This window comes from Acipenser ruthenus, chromosome 1 (assembly GCF_902713425.1).
Source record: "Acipenser ruthenus chromosome 1, fAciRut3.2 maternal haplotype, whole genome shotgun sequence".
In the NCBI taxonomy this organism is placed as follows: Eukaryota; Metazoa; Chordata; class Actinopteri; order Acipenseriformes; family Acipenseridae; genus Acipenser; species Acipenser ruthenus.
This window is the reverse complement of record NC_081189.1, coordinates 115,405,959-115,429,324: the sequence shown is the minus strand read 5'-3', so window position 1 is coordinate 115,429,324 and position 23,366 is coordinate 115,405,959. Positions and strand designations below refer to the sequence as shown.

Below are 23,366 nucleotides of genomic sequence, written 5' to 3'. Positions count from 1 at the left end.
CCACATTGTGGTCAGACGCATACAGCTGAAGAGTTACAGTTCTTTAGACCTGTAGCAGTGGAATATTTGAAAGATGATTTCCGACCCCCTTTACACTGTGTATCTCACAAGCTAAGTGAGCAGTTGAGTGTAAGTGAGAAAGTAAATTCAAGTACAGGGATTGTGCACAACATTTGGACTCCAGTTTAAGGTTACAGACTACCAGGCCGATCCTCTTGTCAGTTTCAATGTTCTCAATGGGAGTGGAAGAGGTTTTAAATAGATAAACATTTTTATAGTTCTATCGTTGGGTACAAACTTGTTTCTTATTGCTTTTGAAGAAAACAGGCTTGGTTTCACAGGCCCTGATTAGCACTAATCTTGTACTGCCTAACAGGGTTGCCTGATTTAAATCACGATTTTAAATCACTTGATCAAAAAAAACAACATTGATTTAAATCATCTTTTTTTTTACTACCTATTTTATATAGTTTCTCAAGGAAAGGACATAAAAAGTATGTTTTAAAAACCTTTTTATTAACAAACAACATCATAAACTTACGGTCTGAACTAAAATGTGCACCAAAGTTTATATTAAGACCTAAATTAATTAAAATTATTAAGCACTTATAGTACTCTTATCAAGTAATTAAAGTGAATACACATTGTCAGGTTTTGTATGTTACCCCTGGTGTCTGCTAAGGATCTTTCTGGAACCTCTATTTATAAACAGTAAGCAAACTCTTTGATGTTTAGTTGTTTTACAAATCATTCTGTAAACAAACATAATGCCTCAGGCCAGATATTTATCCGTGTAGCTTTGCATACGTTAAGAACATGCTTTCAGTTAGTCTTTCATCATTATATTTGTATTATTATGATGATGATGTCTGAAATTGCTTGTACCTGTCAGAAGAGATGTTTGTAAAAGGGCTTGTAAAAATCTGTACTTCGGTTTAGAGACTCGTTTCCTCTACAAGTAACATCTCTCTCTAATTATGTACCATAGTTATAGTTATACTTAAAATTCTGCACTCTCCTCCAATTTATTTTTGTGTTATAAAATTGACATATATCTTTATGATCTAATTAAATACTGTATACCTCAGAGTTTATTACTTTCTAATATTTTACATATAAACAGACATTATTATTATTATTATTATTTATTTCTTAGCAGACGCCCTTATCCAGGGCGACTTACAATCGCAAGCAAATACAAATACATTCAAGTGTTACCATATAAGTCATACAATAAGAACAAGAAATACAATAATTCTCAAGTGTGACAAACCACAATTCAATAATACAGCAGATAAAAGTGATGGTTACATCAGGATATGATTAAGTACAAAATACTACAGATTAAACACTTGGCAGATTACAATATTCTGAGGTACAGGATTAAATGCAGTAAAATAGGGGGCAGATAAGAGCAAAATAAAGCATATTTAAATGAAGGGTGATAGTGTCCCAGGATACAACAGAGGAGTTCTACAGGTGCTGTTTGAAGAGGTGAGTCTTAAGGAGGTGCCGGAATGTGGTCAGGGACTGGGCAGTCCTGACATCTGTAGGAAGGTCGTTCCACCACTGCGGAGCAAGGGTGGAGAAGGAGCGGGCTCGGGAGGCAGGGGAGCGTAGCGGAGGTAGAGCCAGTCTTCTAGTGCAGGCGGAGCGGAGAGACATACCGCATTACATAATAATGGAGATTAAATTGAATCACATAGCTTGTTTCATATACAGCAAACGAACTGCAGCCCTGGCCAGCAATTAGTGTCCTTAAAATGCAAGGAGAAGTTCAATATTTCAGATTATCAGAAGACGCTTACCCCATTATCAGTGATTGGTACTGAAAACACCACATGTATTAAAGATGAATGTTAAAGCAGGGAATCTCATCTTGTAATTACAAGTTTTTAATCATGACCTTCCCGTTTTAAGTGATATCTGACAGTCTAAAATGTGTTTTAAAGGGGGGAATATTGGGAAATCCCCTTAAACTGCTGTCATTGACTAATAAGTATAATTTAAGAAACAATATTTATTACACTTAATAAATTAGTGAATAATCTTGTTTCACATACAGAGCGTCAATACTTATGTCTGCAACTGTACATACATGTGTATATATCATTGAAAACTTCTATGAAACCAGTAGTTAATGGGAAACAGTAACAAAAAAACAGCTATCAAAAATCCCACATGGGTTTGCGTTTTTTTTCCGGGCTGTACATAAAATACAGATTAAACCAATACCCCAGATAATTTAAATGAAAACTGGAAAAATGTAATCCGATCGCACTGTTTGATATCCTTTCATTTCTCTAATCCCTTGCACACACATTTAGTGCATCTTTTATCTTGGCTATAAGAAGGTACTGTAAATGCTCTTTAACCACAATTATATTTATTATATAAATGTAATTATGGGAAATGGCTGAATATGGGTTTATGTGTTATACTAGAGGTTGGATATCATATCCTGTCTAACGGCATCTGACATTCTGTAGTCACCTCAAATAAGAGAGCTCTAATGTAGAGTTTACAATCTAGTTTTCCACTTATCAAGTGCCTTGGAAATGGTCCTGGGTTGGCTGATCAGCATTTAGCTACAGCGGCCCCTATGGCATGGAATAGTCTGGAAAAGAGTGTCCGGGATATGATTGAGCATCAGATAAATAACCCAAATGTATCAGCTAAACGAAGAACAATGACTTTATTTTATTTTTATTTTAATGAGTCGGTTCCAAGACCTATCGCAGCTCAAATGTGTAATGATGTTCTTTAGTGATGTTGTTTTTAATGATGTGAAATTACTGGTGTCTGTTTCTGTTCCCCTTGTAAATGAGGCCTCATCTCGATGGGTTTATTCAGGGTTAAATAATAAATAAGGCAGACTGCTTTTTTATGATATGGGGCTCTATCACAAAACTATGAGGACTATTTAAAGGAATGTTTTATCAAGACCTGGAATCATTTAATTAAGTTTGCAATTCATGAAACATTTCTGCAAGTGTTTTAGAGAGATTTATACTTTTGTTCTCATTTTTCAAAGCTGTAAAGTTATTTTAAAAAGTCTGTTTTGATTAATTGATGTAATGTTTTGATACATTCTAAAACAGTTGAATGAATATCAATATGCAACAAAAAGAGGACCCATAAACTCTTGAAGAGCCAAAACAGAACAGAAATATAACTTAGTTGCCCTGGTTGCTGCATCCACAATATCTGTTCACCTAGTTATATTTGAGAGCCCTAATGAAAAGATATGGGTGCGGGTATTTTGAACTGAAATGTTTAAGTTCTTTGGCTGTGTTTACTATTGCACAAACATGATGTGAGCGTAGCGTAAAAAGCTTCAATACAAAAATCATATAGGTTTTTGATAAAGAAGTAATTAGGATTAGACTGCTGAATTACAGTCATTCTGTGGCTTTGCTGATTGTATTTGTAATCCCCATTATAATTATTCTTTGCAGTAATAGGAATTGACAGGAGGTCTCTTTGCACTCTGTGTTATATACATGTAGAGGTGTTTCCTGTCCACTGTAGCGTGAGCACTGATCTTTATCGTCGGTCTAACTGATACGTAATCTACACGCCTTGCAAAGTTACTTCTCGTCCACAGTAACCGCATCAAAAAGCTCTCCCTTGCATTGTTAATGGAACAGGTTTTTTTTAATGCAGCTAGAAATGATAGGCAGAGTAAACATGTTTAATGGTTAAGGTGAGGAGTCCCCAAACACACTAGACATACAATTAATTTCAATGGTCTTGCATTTCAATGGTCTTACAGTCAACAAGATTACCAAATACATTTACAGTGCCGTGAAAAAGTATCTGAAATGAGGTTTGAAAAAGTGGGGTAATCTACAATAATAATAAAGGAACACCATGAGCTACAGCCAGTGTGTTCAGTGCATATAAAACAGCGTGACATATTAAACCAGATTCTGATACTTCCTGTAACTCTATTATATAAATTCAATGTTGCTTCAATAGGGGGCTTTTTTTTTTTTTGAAGACCACATTAAAAATCAAACTCGATGTACATCATTGTCACTTTTTGTAAATGTATTTCTGCGGTTTTTGTAGAGGAAGTGAGTGGGGGACTGGCAGCACAGTTGTTAAACTAAACCTGCTTAACTGTGAAATACCAATCAGTAAAATCAGCAGGTGATTCTTTCAACCTTCTAGTCGTGAAATGGCATGTCTTCGGATCATCAAAAACCTTTTATTTTTTCACTTGATCTGCATAGGTAAGGCATTCTCCATATATTACTTGTATGTAACTCATTCTGTGCATGCATCTATTAGTATGTTAGCATTGTTTGTAGTTTTTAGAATGAAAAGAAGTTCATATTTTATAATCTAAAATGAATATACCCACTCACGGACCTTACTCTACTTTGTTTGAATTGTTTTTAATAGTAGTAATAATAAGGGCGTAAATAAATCACCCACGGTAGTAAACAACTTCATTAAATGAAGGGTGCAGCAGCCACTTCACTGAGTGTCGATTATTACAGCTTTACACATTTCCTCAAGTCAGCTTTAGTACTGTTAGCTGCGAAGGAACTTCTCATTAATGTAACATGCTTGTCTTTCTTTTCTTCCTATGTAGAATTATTGTTGTGCATATCATATCAAAATGAAATGTCATTTTTGACAATTGTTCAAAAAAACTATTCAGACAGTAATGCAGGGTTCAGTGTCCATAGTTCTACAAGTTAACACCACACAACTGAATAGCTACTGGTTTAGCAGTAGTGTGAAGATTAGCCTGGATGCCACCATATTTCCCTTACGCTTAGTTATCAGTTTGACTGACAGGTTTGTCAAATGTTGATATTTTTTATAAGAACATACAACTCGAGGAATTTTGCTACACGATCACAAAATCTGTTCCAATATCTCTGGAACAGATGAACATATTTGTATTCATTTTTTTACTTTCTAATTCGCTACCAATTGTAAAATAACATTCAAGAAAAATGTAACAATATGTTGTTCAGAAAGGTTAATCTTGTATTCCACAAATATGCAGGAAAAAAAAAAACACATTTGCCACATTTCAAGTTGTCTAAAAACTTCAATATTCAATATAAACGCACGATTCCTTACCACTATGGAAACCATGACATATTATACGAGATTGCAACCTAGACACTGATTCACCCCTTATGTCTTAAGACAATTTCAAATACAACACACAGAAATTCACTAATAATATGTTAATTCAATTAAATTCACCAAAACTTCTTAAAAAAATTACAATTGGCAGCGGCGGGAAAGGGTATGTTTTTCAGTACAAACAAAACCTGACATGTTTTCTGCTTCAGCGATAGTGATTTTGTTATATTCAAGTGGGTGTTCCTCAAGTTGGAATTTAAGGGGTCGGTTAGCTCTAATAAAAAATGTTGCTGTACCAAGATATTTCATAGACCTAAATTTCAGAACAACTAAGTACCCTTTGAGTTTCTGTCACATTAGCAGAAGGTTTCTGGTTTGCCTCTAAATGTACAGTTGTAGTCAAAAGTTTACATACCCCAAAGGTATAACAAAGAATTATAGGAAAAATCTTTTGTAGCAAAAGTTTTGCTTTTTTTCAGCTTTATGACAATAAATCATTTTCTGCCTAAGGTCTTCAGATAGTAGCTCTTTTCCTTTTTCCCCATATTGACTTATTGGTAATGACAGCAATCATCCTATGCCTAACCCTTTTATACTCTCTAAGAATGTTCACCTACAGTCCAGCATTTTCTAGACTTTTCCAGAATTAGGTTCTGCATTATCATATTGAAATTGCTATCACATTGTAGACAATACTATCATAGCATCAAAGGGTATGAATACTTTTGAATTTAGAATTTTTTGAGTTTTGCAAAACAAAATAAAATAATTGTAGACATATTTTTTTTTCCTCATCCACAAAAGCAAAACTTTTGCTACAAAAGATTTTTCCAAGAATTCTTTGTTTGAGACATTTCTACAAATTATAAAATTTCTGTTGGGGTATGTAAACTTTGGACTACAACTGCGTGTTGCATTGCTGCGTACAGTTTTATCAAGTTATCTGTTAACAAAAACACACAAAAATAAATAAATAAGAAACTTTGAGCATGTTTACGAGCCAACAGACAGATTAACAAACAAACAAATACAATCAGATACAGACTTCATATGAAGTTGCCACGACAACAATATTTAGATTCACCACCCCAAGAAATGATGGGAACGTGAAGAGGTTGTTCAGCCGACTAAGGCAAGATATATATATACTGTTGAACTTGTTTTATTTATTTACCTTTGACCTTCTAAATAGGGCCATTTGACTCTTCGTGGCTAAAAAATGTGTGATCAATTAACTTACCAATAAAATAACTTAATCTTAATACTGTAGGGAATTACTGGGCACTGACAAGCTTTTTTGAAGTATGTGGGCTAGATTCTCAAAGCTCTTTGCTCCAAATTGTCATTAGCACTATTTTGTTCAGAAAGGAATAAAGCACCGGCAAATAAAGTTATAAAACAAGAAATAAACAACAAAAAATTTAGGTTCTTAACTCATCTTAAGTTGTTTTTTTAAATCCTTTTAGAAAAAAAGTGTGCTAAAAACAAGTAAAATGTCGCTTTGAGAACCTGACCCTGAGTGATTAAAATCTGTTATGTATGAAATGATATATTGATATTCAATAAACTATTTCTTTAACAACAGCCTACAACATGAATGTCAAATTGTATTTAATCTGTCAAATTAGGCTTTGTGACCTGTGCCCAATGTCTCTGTGTCTGCTTTGTTTTTAAGACGGATGCTATTTTAATGTTACACAGCCCCTCTCAGAAATCTACATTGAGAGGGGAAGCTCAGCATTACTGGAGTGCCAGTGGAATAGCAGCTGTGAGATGCAGCAGATCAGAATATCGTGGTTCAAGGATGGAAAAGACATCAATTCTAAAAGAGAAACTAGAGAAAACGTTTCTTCATATGTTTCTTCATCCCGCCGAGGAAAGACATACCTTGAAATACACAACACAACATACGCAACCCTGAATATCAATGACACTGATGTAAATGAAACAGGTGTTTATTGGTGCAATGTGATTGTGGATATCCCATTGCCTTTGCGAAATGGGACAGGACCTGGAACCACACTGAAATTCAACGGTATGTAACTCATAAGATTGTTATCTCATCATGCTCATGTCAGAAATAGCTTGACCATTCTAATTCCTTTTGTATTAATCACACCCACACTTCCCTGCTTCCAGCAATGACAGGTCTATACTGGTCTGAGCTGGTGAGATCAACATTGAAGCCCATATGAGCATATCACATAACTGTGAGCAGCTCTAAAGGTGTGTCTGAGGGTTTAGTTCATTGTAGCTTCATCCTGGGCTTGTTCCGTGCTGCTGTAGTTCCAAAATTCATCACTCTACATGTAAAGAGCTCAAGGAACTCAATCTGCATTACCTGTTTGTGAATTTGATTCTAAATTCTATTCCGGGCAATAACATGGGATAATTATTGCATCTTTTCTGTTATAGTATGTTGTTGATTTTTTTTAATTTTCTTTTTCTCTACAGTCAACAAAACCAACCAGGATTGGAAATCTACCTTGACAGTGCCTATAGCAGCATCTTTAGCCGGGGCTGCAATACTGGTGATTCTATTTGCTGGCTATAGGTGCTTGAGAAGAACTTGTTGGCTTGGAGGCAATGACATCCCAGTGTATGTAAATAACAAAGGTGGCTGGATTTTCTTAAAAAAAAAAACATTAATCAGTATCCATACCTGCAGGGGCATCTTTTACGGCACTGAAAAATATTTCTGATGGAAACATAGGATCAGGCGGTGTTCACTGAATCAATTTGGTATTGTACCTTAGTTTTTTAGTTGGCTGATTACTAAACTTTGAGCTTTCATACTAAAAGAAGTATATTGCTTTTTGTCTTTTAAGTAATAAACAGACAACTCATTTTGTAAATTAAGTTAAACAAAACCAAAAAAACTCAATATTTTATAAGCTCATACAAATCTTTTTTTTTTTCCCCCCAGTTCCCCCGAAAAGGTAAGAAGCTTATAGAAATCCTTGTCTAACAAAAGTGTTTTAAAATTTTCAGGGGTTTGGTTTAATGATAGAAACAAAATATAATTAAAAAAAAAATCTGATTTTCTGCAGACCTCATTCCACTGTATTTTTTTATAAATGTAGTAATTTTAATATGTGGGGCAATAAATAATTCCTGGGGAAACGAGCAGGATTAATATGGAGTTAAATTGGGTCATTGTAGATCCATGTTGTAAATGTTAGTATTAGTTTACCCACAACTTCAATTAATATATAAGATAAAAACGTATAAGAACATCGTGTAGACAAGCATTTCAGTGTACGCTGATGAAGACACTAGCTGTCTACTTGACTTAGTTTCTTCTACATTTTGACTTTGATGTTTATGAGTTAAAATATACTACACAGTTCGGAAGACCACAGTACAAAAACTGCTGAAGAAATCCAAACTGCTCCCGACTTCAGTAGGTATGGTTCTTGATTTTCATGTATTTTGTCTGATTTCTGTTTAAAAATAACAATTTATTATACTACAAAATATTTACATAAAAAGGATGAACACATATTCTATTGTATGCAGTATATATTTTAATATAAGTAACTTTTTAGGTGCATGACTTAATTATTCAAAGTTTCCACAGAAAGCAGAAAAAAAAACACTTTGATATAGAGTAACATTTTCAAAAGCGCATTGGTGCTGGTCTTACTTTCTGTAGTGTAGTTGAAAGAGTGGTGACAGTGTGACAGTTGTTGAGTCAACCATTCGGATTAATATAACCTTGCTCAAAACTCTGTTCTTTGATGGTTTCCAGTAAAGTAAAGGCTTTTCAAGTGAACCCTGCTGAGCTTGCTGAAACACGGAACAAAATGAAAGAGCAAAAAGGTAATCGCTTTCAAACAAAAAAAAAAAATCTACTTCAGAGGTTACAGAACAGAAGCAGAAACCTCCAGAATCTGGGATATTGTGTTTTTCACTTGATTGTCCAGAATCTACCAGCTGCTTCCCTTATGGACTGACATGTTTTGCTGCCAGTAACATGATTGTTCCCTATTGTCAAACTACAAATTGTTTTTAACCAAATACAGTACTCAATAAAAACACATGCTTGTTATAAAACGTATTTCTTTCAAAACTGCACACCTGAGGCCTGTATAGCATTGGAAGTGTGGGACAGGTACAGCATTACAGATCCAGTCTGTGGAATTACTGTATTTAAATGGCTATATATTTTAAGAATGACACTTTTGGGTGTGTGCATTACTTAAGTTTTGGTTGTTAAACAATGTTTTGTTCCAGAGTTCCATCTCTAAGAGTAATGCCACAGAATCAAGTATTAAAATTATTTTAAACCTCAAATAAACCCTTGTTACAAATAGTTATTTCTTTAACTGGGTGGTGCTAAAGAACAGGCAGCCTTAGTTACAGAAAGGAACCATATGTTAATCATTTAGTCAGGGATCAGTCCTTAAGTTTGTCAGGAGACTGTACGGAATCAGTGAGCACTTGGAGTGTGCTATTAAAGGATAGCTTTGCATGTTCAATCAGTATACTGTGATTCAGGGCTGTCCTTTCTTTGTTCACAGCTCGTTTTTTGTCTGGAAATGTGCAATTAAAGAGGAAGACAGAGGGAAAATTTAAGAGAAAGAGAAGGTTTGTTTCCAATTAAGCAACTGCCAGATGCGTGTGCATAGAAGATGGTGTCCAATTGTCTTTGATTAGGACTTTTTGTTTGTTATTTGTTTAATCGTGATGTCTTTCTGTGGAAACACTGTTTCAATTATTTTCTCATTGTTATTTCAGCTTGCATATATATATCAACAACAGGGAACTAAAAAAACATTGCAAACAAACTACTGATGCCTCAGGTAAGGAAAATTAGACAATATATAGAGAATGGAGAATACTGCCCACAGACACCAACACGAGACAAACTGTGCTGCAGTGCAATTAAAAGACCTGTCTCTCACCACAACAGTAAAAGACCACTTCTGTATATTAAATATATGTGTTGTTTTGCAAAGGGGAAGTTTCAGGTATTTTCCTGGCTTATAGTATGACAGCAATGTTGGTGCTCCTGGTGGACAACTCTTGCTTAATCGTTTTAATTATGAATTTTCTGGTTTGAATTTTACCTCAGGCCACATGTGAAACCACACAGAGTGGCACAATGTTAGGTGTCAGGTTGAGAGAGACCCAGCACTGAGGTGCGATCACAGAGCTGTAGGCAGCGTTATGGTTTGTTTGTGTTGGTATCGCTTTGTTTTGACTGTTAGAAATAAGTAATTAATACACAATTAAACAGTCAATAGAAAAACTGTGCAGGTGTGTATCTATCATTAGACTGCCATATGAGCTCACATTTCATATGTATGTTGAGTATGTTTTTTGACTTGGTATTATTATGAGTTTATTTGTCAGACACCTTTATCCAAGGCGACTTACAGGCAATATAAGGTTACGGTGCAAAATTTTTTTTTTAAATACCGTGTAGTTTACAGTAAGTGCAAATTAACCATTTGCTGAAGTTTAGTTACATGTTAATACACAGTCAGTAGATATGTCATGCATGAGTGTATCTATCATTAGACTGCAATTTGAGCTCCTATTTTATATGCATGTTTTTTGAGACTTGGTAGTTTTCTGCTCCAGTAAAAAAAGACATAGAAAGACTGGTATGTAAAGCTATTAATATATACCCTATTCACATGATCATCACAATTTGAAAATGTGACTGTGAATGGCAATCATGTGGTTTAAATGCATATTATTTAGGTAGTGTGGACAGCTTATAGACTAATATCGGTAACGCTACACACCAGTCTTTGTGTGCCTTTCTTTTTACTGGAGCAGGAAACTACCAAGTATCCCAAAATCCCAATACTTAACAACATACATAGGAAATATGAGCTTAAATGGCAGTCTAATGGGAGACACACATTCATGGCATATCTGTTGTCTGTGTATTAACATGTACAGTAACTAAACTTCAGCAAATGGTTAACTGCATACCAATTAAACACTTATTTATGACACTCAAACAAAGCGTTCCCGGTGTTTTTGAAAGTGGAAAGCAATTAAGAATAACCAATCAGTAAATCTCCAACAAGGTAAAAACTAAAATAATCCATCATCATTATTATGTTGTAGTTAAAACAGGCTTGCGTTATGATTTACCAGCAAAAATAAATCTTGATTAAGGCTTTTGTCTCTTCAAGCAGCATTCTAATGGTGTTGGATTGTGAAGATAATGCCTAATCAAACTTTTTGTGTTTGACATTGACTTATTACTTTACCAAAATAAATACTTGCAAGTAATTAAGATTACTTTTTTCAAACAATGTGTTTTGTGTGTCCTGTATCATTTACACGACTGTAAATCACTCACACGCGGGGTCATTTAGATGTAAGCCAAGCGATACTCATTTAGAACATTAATCAACAGTTTGTCCTAATTCTTAATTAAAAATCTACTAAAAAAACAAACAAAAAAAACTTTAATATAAATGTATTAAAGTTTAAAAAATGACTTGGTGTTGACAGTAGACCAAAGTTTTTGCTAATGTCTTCATCGGTTGTAGTTTGGATAAACACTCATCACAATAGTCCATAGGAAACACAATGACTTCTGGGAGAGCGATAGAATCTCCTTTGTTACTTTTAGAATTGAGTTATTCTGCTCTACCCAAAGCAGAAGAGATCTTCAATTTAATGTCAGTTGCCATGGTGCTGGCTGCATTGTCACTTCACACCAGCACAAATGCGAAACCTCACTCTTCTCAGCATTCTTTAGTGAGCCTTTGGTGAGGCAAAAAGAAACAATCTCAACTAAAGTGAGGTTAAGAGCATAAGCAGCATGTTTTTGTTTTTCATTTAAGGACTTTAAAAAGGGAAACATCAAAAGTACTGATATGAAAGCTAGAACTACAGGGGGCAAATAGTGTACCTGGAGACAGCAGTGCCCCTCACTAGTACAGTACAACATCCTTGACTTCCACTCTGAACACTCCTCATACACTCAATGCGCCCTGTGGTTTTATCATTTACAATGTTGCTATTTCGGTAGTATTTGATCCTAATCACTGCATCTGTTCTGTATTATGCTACTGCAGCAGTATTAGCTATTACTTAAGTAAGTAAGTGACTATGTACAGTAGCTTATTCTTCTAGAGTTAATATTATATCATTATTTGAAATTTAGTGTGTGATTTTTCAGTCCATGCTCTTTTTTTCCGTTCCAGATAACAACAAGTATAAAGCCCACAAGTCTCACAACGCATTACGGAAACAGAACAGAAGGAAGGGGATGTCAGAAGACATATATCAGAATGTAGGGTGTTGAGTACATTTTTAAAATCCATCCTCCATGTGGCAGTACCGGTTGTATTCAGTCAGTTCTAAGATAAGAAATGACTTTCATGCCTCCAGCTCCCTCTGCTGGTAGCAGGATACAATTTTACCTACATTGTAAATAATGTCCTTGTGTCAACTGCAAAAATAGAGGCAGTTAAACTATAGTATATCAGCAATGCAAGGAAGCATAGCCAGTATTTAATATCATTCAATTTTTGGGATTAATGTTGTTGATAACATGCATTGCCAGACTATGTACAAGAATTACAATTTTATGAATTACTATTTTATGTATCAGTAAAAATGTTATTTAATTTTAAAATTTTACAGTACATGTGTAAATAATAAAACAAACGAATGTAATTGTTCATGGACTCTTTTGAATGTTGTATGTGTTTGTTAAATCATTTTGCATTACTCAGCTTTCTTTACCACTGTGTTCTTTTTTGTTTATTAGTGATCATTAGATACTGTGTCAGACATGGAGACTGGATAGTACTGAGCCCACTGTGCCTGTTTACACGAACATTATCCCTAAATTAACTTAACAGTCATCTCCCAGTTCTGTATGCTTATATACGAGGGTACCCAAAATAAGAATATGATATTCCTATCTTAAATTCTAGCACAGCTTAAGAAGTGACTCTCCTCTTCTAACAAACTGATATTTTTAGAAACACTTTGTGTTGAGCAGAAACCAAGGCTACTCAAAACAAGCCTGGACCACAGTGAACTGCAGATCCTGTGCCTGTATTCCTTGACACCAGCATATTAATGGAAACACAGGTCACACCCTGTACACACTATCCCTTTCAACCGGTGTGGTGTTATTATCAGGTGCTTGGTAAAAAGTGGTACTCAGCGCACTGCGCTTGCTCGTGCATGCCTAAACAACTTCCGCCCGTTCAAATCTGGTACGTTATGCTGTTTTCAGTCTTTTACATCTTTTTAAATTGAATTTATCATATTTTCCAGTCTTTTACATCGTTGTTGATGTAATTTATAATATTTTTTCCACCATTAAGAAAACAGTATGCGAATATTTATGTGCAATACAGAGAGAGAGAGAGATAGAGAGAGAGAGACTGGCTCGCGGATTAAAATGATAATTTACTCCACTCTGTTTTTGTGCGTTATTTATCTAATTTGTTTCATCATAAGTGCGATAAATATCGTACCAAAACTGGAATCGGTTATCCTATCCCTCTGAGTCCCACACCCACTTTGGAATAAAGGAAAAATCTAAGGGATATATATCTGGCCCAATTGATCACAAGGAAAAAAATTCTGGGATTGTTGGGTTATTTTGCCCCCCAGGGGTGAAATTATGTCGTGTGACACATATGTTACATTGGGCTTCACATCACATTTTTCGCAGAGTGTCCGTTGCATTGATGGTGCAGACTTTACAGCGTCCCCGCTTTTCACACTTCACAGGCCAGTGGGCAAACTGGTCTGAGCGAATATCATTTGACGGTCCAACACGAACTCTCATGGGTGGTACTGGTGTAGGCCGAGGCAGAGGCATAATTTCATGGGCGACCCTTTGTTCGCGCTGCATTCATGAGAATAAGGCCGGTAGCAATTTCTGCCTGAAACTTTCGTTGTTTCATTGGCTTACGGAAATCAAGTGCTTTGCAGTCGCGACTGTCGACCATCCATGCGTTGATTACCGCTAGCATGATGGTTTGCCAAAATAGATAGAGGTACCACCTACGGGATTTCATGTGGTACTTGTACCGTGTAACACATAAGAACATAAGAAGAAGGGGGATCAGGTCCACAGTAGGATGATATCAGAGTAACAGGTTTGTCTACCACTTGATAATCACAATGTCTTTGTCTTTCTCAACCCTATAGTCCACTGATCCTCTGCGTCTTTGGGCAAGGACTTTTTCAGTTTGCAGAGAACAACCTGCTAAACAATTGCTACGGAGTGTTCCTACAAAGGAGAGCAAACAAACTGTCAGCCAATACCTTGTAGTTTTGATTCGACGGGAGAGTTTCGCACAGCTTGACTACGACATCACCTTCCATACCTAATGGAATTTGCTCCCCAGTGCCACCTTGATAGACATCAAAATCACAGAGTATTCCTGAGGAGGTTGACCGGGCCCAAATTTTCATACCCCATGGGTGGGGCTTGTTCTTGACATACTGTCTTATCGGGATGCACTTCCCTTTGAAGGGCACCATTTGGTCATCTACCATGTTGTACTCCCCCGGTGTAATTTCAAGACATTGCTTGCGAAACAGATCGAGCCATGGGCGGATCTTCCAACACTTGTCCTTTTTTTGATCGTCAGATACACCATTACTGTCCACGAAATGTATAACCGTCAGCAATGTCTGAAATCAGTTACGTGACGTGATCAGCTACTGGAGGAAATCTTGTGTCATTTTCCCAGTACAAGCGATTTCTTGACATTTGGCAAATGCCCATGCGCAGGAAGAGTCCAATTAATTGTTCTAGTTCTTTAACAGTGGTGTTAACACTGCGGCCATGTTTTTGTACACTGTACACATTTGTATTCTCCATTAGTAGCTCAAGCATTTCAGATGTTATGAACCTCCTATGCCAGCGGAGAGGCAGTTTCAAGACTGTCTGGAGGCTCAACGTTCTGGCCTTGAAATGTGGAATCAGGGGGTTCAAAAGCTTTATTTCTCCAAGTAAATTCAGTTTTTTTCCTTTGCTATCTAGGGGTCAAGTTTGGCATGGGCACATTATCTGAATCACTAGACTCACTCCCCTCAGACTCGTCATCACCACTTGAACTGTCATTCTTCATGTCTTCATTTCCTGCAGTAAAATCGGGATCGTTTTCATCAGCGTCTTCATCATCAGCATCTTCATCCTTGCATCCTTCAAATTCACTGTCATTTCCAGTAATGAAAGCAAGCACATCCTGAACATTGAAATGGGCTCTGTGACTCATGCTAAAAAAAAAAAACTTGTTGAAATTATCAATCTGATAATAACAATTTACATAGACAAAAAAATGTCAACCATTGCTAAAATAATTCATTAATTTATAGTAGTTAAAAAATTACCAGGAATAAGAATCTAAAACTATCAATTGAAGACAAGGTACATTTTCAATAGTATTATTATTATTTGAGGATTTTTGGTTCTTTACACTGAGCTTGTTTTTCATTGATATTTTGTGTTACTATTGTTATTGATTTCTAAGATTAAAATATAATACCTGCAACAGACCTCAATACACAAGAAATATTGAAAAAAAATGCATGCATAGGTGTTATTTATAAACAAAAGAATTGAACCAAAACGCTAAAATATGTAATTGACAGCAACCCTTTGAACGGTGAACATATGGATTATTGAAACGAACATTCAAATATCTAATGTGTTACCTTAAGTACCAGTTAGGGACGATTTGACCCCTATGTCACACAGAAAAATGTTTTACTCGTATTTCATTATTTTCAAGTATCCTCGCCTAGGATCTCTAATTAAAATTAACATACAACTGGATTGGTTTATACATACCTGTTGACAACAGTATTTAGTACTTTGTGTATACAGTTTCACCTACTCTGCACCGACCATGGACGCAGCCAAAGGCATGTTATGCAGTCAATTCGGGATAATAATTTTTGCCAAGCCTGTTAAATGTATGTGACACATATGTCACAGTGGGTTCCTATATGAAACAATTAATAACATAAAACATATATAAAGTTAGTTTAAAAAAAAAAAAAAAAATTTGCAGGTGTTACATAGAATTCAGTGGCCCATGGAAATCAGTTTCCCCTGCTTACTGTACTGCATGCAATCAGGTCTTCCGCACTTTCACCAAGGTTTGTTTTAGCCGAACACCGTCCGTAGTTAACACTTTTTTCTAAGGTTAAGGTTAGGTAAGGGTGAAGGCTAGTCTATATCTGTCCTATTACCCGACGATTTATTTTTTGACAGGGGAAGCTGATTTCCATGGGGGAACAGAATTCTTCGTAACACCGGAACGCAAAACACTAGCTAATGTACTACAAACCCGACATTTTCAGAATTTAAATATAGCTTTAAAAAGTTATAGACAAGACACTAGGTAAACGAAAAATGTAATATACTTTTATACAAACCTAATATGTTTAAACCTTAAATATATTAAAGGTCATAGAACACGGCACTACTATATATATATATATATATATATATATATATATATATATATATATATATATATATATAAATATCCCGCTTTCTGGCCACGACCCGACAAACGGAAACAGAAAACTTTATTCCAATTGGTCTGGGACTTGTAGTCTTTTTGTCTTGACTTTCACATTCTACAATGGTAAACATCAAAATTAAAAACAATACAACCTCCATCATTCAAAGAAGGCAGGGTAAAGACAGCCATTGACCAACCACACATGGGAAACTCTGGCCATCACCAATGTCAACTAGACACGGGTGAGTATATTTTATAAAATTCAATAATATATCGTTTTTTATCCCAAAAAAAGAATAATTAAATACAATTTCAACTTTAACCCGGTACTCTGTTTGCTGTGGCATGTGTAATAATTATTTCCCAATAGATGTTACCTATTAAATAAAATAATAACTCCCCCTCTACTATACAGTGGGGTGGTACTGTCCAGGCCCGCTGTCGCCTTGGCGCGTATTAAATGTATTTGTCTCGAGTCGGAGAGAATATTTTTGCTTATTGTCTGTAAACGTTTTGGTTGGAGTGGTTGTTTTTTCCCATCTACTCTGTCTGTCGAACGATAGCTATGTCTTTCAGGCACAATTCAAGCCGCCGCGAACAAGAGGATGTCAGGTATTTATAACACAATGCATGTTTGGCGATTTAATTATATATTATATGACTAAAAACAAAAAAACAGCAAAGCGACCAGATGTAATTCTGCGATAGCAAGTTGTTGTGTGCGCTGCAGAGAATATGTTCCCATTAGAAAAGCAGTTGACCTAAAGAGTTTATAAAGTTGTTTATTTCGTTTTGTTTAAAAACAGGTCTTCCCTCAGTCTTTTGAAGCACGACCAAAGCCCTAATGTTCTGATGGTTTTAGTATCAGGAGTAGGCCCCAAAATAGTATCGCAGGCGTCTGATTTGTATGTGTTGAAAATGTTTGTGTAGATTTCACAAAGGAGGGTTGTGATATTTGTGGGATAAATTAAATACTTGCACAGTTTATCTTTTAAAATGCAAGGCAAAGGCTATGACTAGGATCACTCGGTGTACAGTGGTGTTGTTTACAATATAATTAACCCCATATTCCAGCAAAATGGCCGCTGGCGCGAAATCAAACTGGTTATTTGGGGTTTAATAATTCCGCAAACAAATCATCCGAACCCTGGACCCAAACATGAATACCATTAAGCACATAATCGGATGACACATTTTATTAGTTAAGTACTGTTAAACCCGAATGAAAACTAAATTGTACTTGTCAATGAAATGATGCGGGAAATAAGTGTTCGAATAAGGAACTCTGTGTACGGAAGCAGATATTTAAATATACATACTGTACACAGCTGATAATATTATAGCCTCTACTTATGAATTTATTGGTTAAATGAACAGTGACTTGTATGACAGGAGACGGCCCCCTGTAAGATGGTCCCAGGGCAGGAAGCGCGGAGCAGACGGGAAGCTGAGACAACACGGAGATACCGAGTCCACGGTGTTTGATGATGGAGAGATCGAGAAACGCAATCGCACGTACTCGGACAATAGACCATCTAGGTAAGAGAACTTAAGATGGTGGAAGTGCTGAATGGCTCGGTGTTGTATTTGTGGATAAAACACAAACTGAAACTTCTAATATATGAATACCGGTAGTCGGAAACAGACTTTTAACAGAACATCAGCGCTGTACGGTATTGTTTTTGTTGTGTGTGTGTGTGTTTTTGTTTTTTTTTTAGATCAAGATTGATCCGAGGCCTGCACAATATAGGCTGGCTTAAAGCAACAGCGCGGCGTCTTTCTGTTTTTATTTTTTGTAAAATTGAGCAAATCAGTAAGTTGTTTACTGTCTGGCCATTATGTCAAAACAGTTTCCAAAACAGTTGGGAAAGGAACAATATAAATCTGTATTTTAATTTGTCTTGGACATTCTGTTATATTGATGGTTATCTTTGTTAATGGAATGTACCATATCTATTACTAATAGAATGTATCTGTTGAAAATTGAAATGAAATGCTATTTACACGTCGGGATGACGTATTTGTCAGACACATTTTTATTTGTATTTATTTTATTTTTTTGCCGGGCGGTAGTACTTTTTGAAGGAGCCTTTTGTCCATTATATTTATTGCTGTCTTTTTTTCTCTTAGTTTTACAACTCCTGAGGGAGATGGGCCCACCCGCAGGTGTACGGACTGGGGCAGTGCTGTGGAACAAGAAGAGTTAAGAACAGACGTCAGGAGAGATATGCAAAGGTTAGTTCTTCCAGTTGCACAGTATTTATCCAGGAGAGTCCGTTGCAACTAAAGCCTTGTGCCCAAGTGTGTTCTGGCAAAACACAAATGGAAGTTAACACACATGAAAACGAGGGCTCAGTTTAACAGCAGTGAAAGCGAAGCCTTACAGTGACTCCTCCAGAAACACAGAATTAGAGGTTTAGAAGATCCCATGTCCATGGCAGCCAAGGTGCTTTTTTCCCTTCCTTTAAGGCCCTTTGTAGATTTTGCAGGACTGACCCCTTTTAGACCTTTACTGTTTTTGTACATGTTTACTTTTTATTCAGATCTCCTCCCTCTTTTCTTGCTTTGTTGCAATTTGTAACTTGTGAAATGAATACTGTACCTTGGCAGGTAGCATTGCAATAACTGCATCTTTGAGTTTGCTTTTTTTTTTGTCGGATTTTCCTGCAATGTGTTGATATTTTGCTGCTCTTCATGCTTGCAGGTACAGAAGAAGAATCTTGGTTAATGACTTTAATGAAAGAGAAAGGACAATCTCCTCTGAAAGGTATAAAGAAATAGAACACATTCAAACATGAAAATTGGTTAACATTCATTCAATACATATTGAAAATAGCAGGAGCTCAGGCGGTGCTGCAGTAAAAGTAAATACTCTCATCCCATCCACTCTCCGTTTGTGATTGGGGGATATTACTTGTCTGCTGTGCCATCCTGGCGTGGGGATGGGAGGATTTACTATTTTACTGCACCATCAGGTGTCATTAATCGCTAGCATTGGAAAGGTGGAGATTTCAGGAATCTCATCACTTGTCGTTGAATCCTAGTGTTGGAGATTTACTTTGACTGCCGCATTTTTTTTTGCCCTTCATTTGTATTTGACAGTTTACCAAGTTTACTTTATTTCCTGAGTGTAGAATTTTGTAACTAATAAAATGTGTAACAGAATACAACTCTAACTGTGTATTTGAAGCCAGATGTGCTTAAGAAGCTTGTGGTGTTCGTTGGTGTGCACTGTACAAAATATAGGCACCAGCATAATGATAAACAATTTTGGCCATGGACACCCATTGTTTAGGGTGTCTGATTTATTTTATTTTGCTCTTGTCTGAAGCCTATCTGAAAAAATATCTTGACGCCCTGCATACCCTAGACAAATAAATCCCAATAATGCATGTGTTAAATTTGATTTGTTTTTTCTGCTTTGCTTTCATTATTAGTATGCACCTTTTTTAAATGATTCATTGTGAATTTGCTTTCTTTAAACTTATTATTTTTATTTGTTTTATTAGCTCGGATTCTAGAGATTCACCTGTACCTACAGAATTGGAAACGGATGAAGGGGTGCTTATGAGAAGACAGAAGCAGATCAACTATGGGAAAAATACTATTGCTTATGATCGCTACATTAAGGAAGTTCCAAAGTAAGTACATTGTAAACAATACTGAATCTACTATGTGCTTTTTTTTTTTTTAAACTCATTTTTAAAACAAATTGTTTAACATTTTTTTAGATACTGAACATATTTACAAGACTCACAGCTTTAAGAACTTCCATTTTAAAGAAGTAAAATGTTTGTGTGTTTTTGTTTTTTTTTCTCCACAGGCATCTTCGTCAGGCAGGAGTTCACCCTAGGACACCCAATAAGTTTAAAAAATACAGCCGGAGGTCTTGGGACCAGCAGATACGACTGTGGAGGGTTACTCTGCATGCGTGGGATCCACCGGCAGAGGAAGGCAGTGACTTGCAAGCAATGTAGGTTTTGGTTCTTAGTACACATATAATTCCACTTGCTATAACACATGCCTGAATTGAGATTTAAAATATAGCTCTGCCGTTTGTGAAAGATCTAGTACTAAAGTCTTTGGGGGCTTGTCGGTCACACAGCCATCCTCATTCAAAGAATAACCACAGTATTCTTTGTGTTCATAGAGTATCATCTATATTGTCATGTGCCACCAATGATAGTTATTTTTAATTCTGTCAGTCAAGCGATTGATCTGGATGACATGGAGATCCAGTCTGGGGCCAGCAGTTCAACAGAATCAGGGACAAGTTTGCAGTCTGTGAATGTGGGCAAAGCTCCTGCAACAACACCAGAGGTAAGTTAATTACAGTAAAATAGATTCCGCACCACATTGTATGAATGCCCCTGCTGTCATGTGGCTACATTTGTTTACAGAATGATAAAGAACAAGGTGTATTCTCACACTTTGAATAACTTACCACTGTTGATTTAAAATCCCTGTGTTTTTAAATAACAGCCAGGGTGACTTTCTTTAACACTGCACAGCATTATGCTAATTTATCCAGTAACGGTATACAGCTTGTTACATTTTGGGAACTGCTCCTCATTTAAGGAGGTACCTAATATAATGTGATGGTGGCTGCCGAAACACTAATGGCACTTTGTAAAAATTGCATTGATTTTTATTCTTCCTTTGACTAAGCTATTTCTCCAGTGAAATTTGCACCACATTTTACCGCAGAGGTTAATGAATGCAAAAAACAAAAACAGGCATGGATGTAGATCTAGACATGTCTGTTCACCCCTCTTATTGAAGGTGTTTGTCTTTTAGGATACTTGTACTGGCACTCCTAACAAGATGAGGCGCATGGATGCTCAAATGGAAGCAGGGTTTGACTTGGAGTCATGCTTGGTTGAAGCTCAGGACAACAGCTGGCTCTCTGCTTCGTAATGTGCTGATCCAGAAGATACTTTATTTAAAAAAAATAAAAAATCCCTTGTAGCTTAAATTCTTACAGACTTTTGGGGGTGGGAGGTAAAATGAGTGGGCCAGCTGAAAGCGTGAGGGGGAACAAATCAAGCTGCTTGTGATTTAAAGAGATGGCACTTCAAATGCTTACCTCTTCTTGCCTCTTTAACAAAACAGACATTCTGAAGAGACATAGTTCCTGTATTTAGATTCAATTCTGGAAATGTGTAAACTCACATTAATTTTGAATGCGGCAAGTGTTCCATAAAGCCATTGGGAGGGAGGAGGGGACTTTTTTTTTTGCATATTTTACTTGGTTATTTGGTTTGGTAATTGTTTGATGCTGTTTATCCATGTATAGTATGTCTTTTTTTTTTTTTTTAAGGGGGGCTGCTCATTTTGGGTTGCTTACATTGCATGTTTAGAGGTGCAAACATGTTAAAACCTAGTTTTTGCTGGGTGTTGGAAGGGAGAATGAAAGCAAGTAAAATCATTGTCTGTTTATACTGCTGGCAGGACCTTACTGCTGTTGGCTTAATAATAATAACAATATGTGTTTTTTTTGTTTTTAAGAATGGTACCTGAATACTTAAGTTTTTGTAAAACTGGTGTGTGACTGTATATAATTTTTGTTCAAGCACAGCTCACAATTTTATTGTAAATATTTGGAATGAGTGTTGAGTGCTCTAATATTTTGAGTAAGTGACTATTTTGGAATGTTCCTGTGTTTTTCATATTGTTTATTCTGCTGACTCTTGAAATTGCTGTAACAGTATAATAAATAAGTACATATCATTTATCTGCTGTTTTCAAATTCATTCTACATAAAATGTGTTATTAAATGTATACCAGCTTTATTATCCCCAATGGGAATATGGTGTAGGTGCCTGTTCATACAGTACCAGGGCTCGATGTGAATGCCAGCCATGTGGCAGTTGCCATGGGTGCCCTTCTCAGTTGCCGCAGTGCTCTTTCAGCTATTGCAACTAGAGACGCCTGTACAGTTTTGTGAAGTGTTTGGATTCAAACAATAACATGATTACGGAATTTGCACGGTTGAGTTGCATAAGCGAGAAAAAGAAACAGACAATTAACAGTGCCCTTACAAGCACATGGATTTGTACAGTGGTAATAATGCCATCTCCACAAGGAGTCTAGAAAAAAAGTAAAAAGCCTTGCAAAATCTGCAAAGAATGTGAAACTTCATCATTTTCTTTTTCAAGTGAGCAGTTTAGATATGTTTAAGATACTTACAACTGTTCTCTTCACTTCAAATAAAACATTTGCTGTAACCAACTTGAATATGTTTCAAATGCCATTATCCCTTATTTCAATGTCCTTATTTTTACCACATAGAAAACAAAAAGGTAGGACATACTATTTACATTGTATTACAGTAATCGTTTGTTCAGTAGTTTTTGTTTCTTCAGTTTTGGCATAAATGTGATACAGCAACCATACATTTTGTAGGGTCATATGCATAAAAACGCAAACATTCCTCATCATATGAGTAATAGACTTACCCCCCTCAACTAAACACCACGTGACTATGATAGTAAAAGAAAACTTCATGACGCGCTCTTACCTTTGTATAAGGTTGAGATCTGGTAAGTGAGCACTTCCTTTTATTTGTTGTTTTGATAGATGCCATTTTTATTTGCTGGACCCGACAGGCTGGCTTTATTTTATATATATCATATCTCAGAACCTTCAATCACTGAATTCTGTATGAAAATGATGGGTGTAGCTTACTCCAGTCCTTCATGTTCCATTGGCTCCCATATTTTACTCATAATCTTACACATCAAATCATATTGTGGCAGCAGTGACGAAACA

The 23,366-nt window shown here is 36.1% G+C and overlaps 1 protein-coding gene across 3 annotated transcripts; it reads left to right on the top strand.

The window, feature by feature from the left end:
• Positions 1-16,729: 16,729 nt before the first annotated feature.
• On the top strand, positions 16,730-22,329 carry slbp (stem-loop binding protein). 3 transcript variants are annotated; one of them, XM_059034377.1, is made up of 8 exons: positions 16,730-16,837; positions 17,988-18,134; positions 18,726-18,830; positions 19,300-19,362; positions 20,105-20,236; positions 20,419-20,568; positions 20,801-20,915; positions 21,393-22,329. In XM_059034377.1, exons 1-8 carry the CDS (start codon positions 16,821-16,823, stop codon positions 21,510-21,512), a joined length of 849 nt encoding a protein of 282 aa, XP_058890360.1. In that variant the 5' UTR covers positions 16,730-16,820; the 3' UTR covers positions 21,513-22,329. The 3 variants fall into 3 exon arrangements, with proteins under 3 accessions (XP_058890360.1, XP_033890647.1, XP_033890648.1); XM_034034756.3 differs by lacking the exon at positions 16,730-16,837 and adding an exon at positions 17,031-17,207 and having other exon boundaries at positions 17,973-18,134; XM_034034757.3 differs by lacking the exon at positions 16,730-16,837 and adding an exon at positions 17,035-17,207.
• The last annotated feature ends 1,037 nt before the right edge of the window (positions 22,330-23,366 follow it).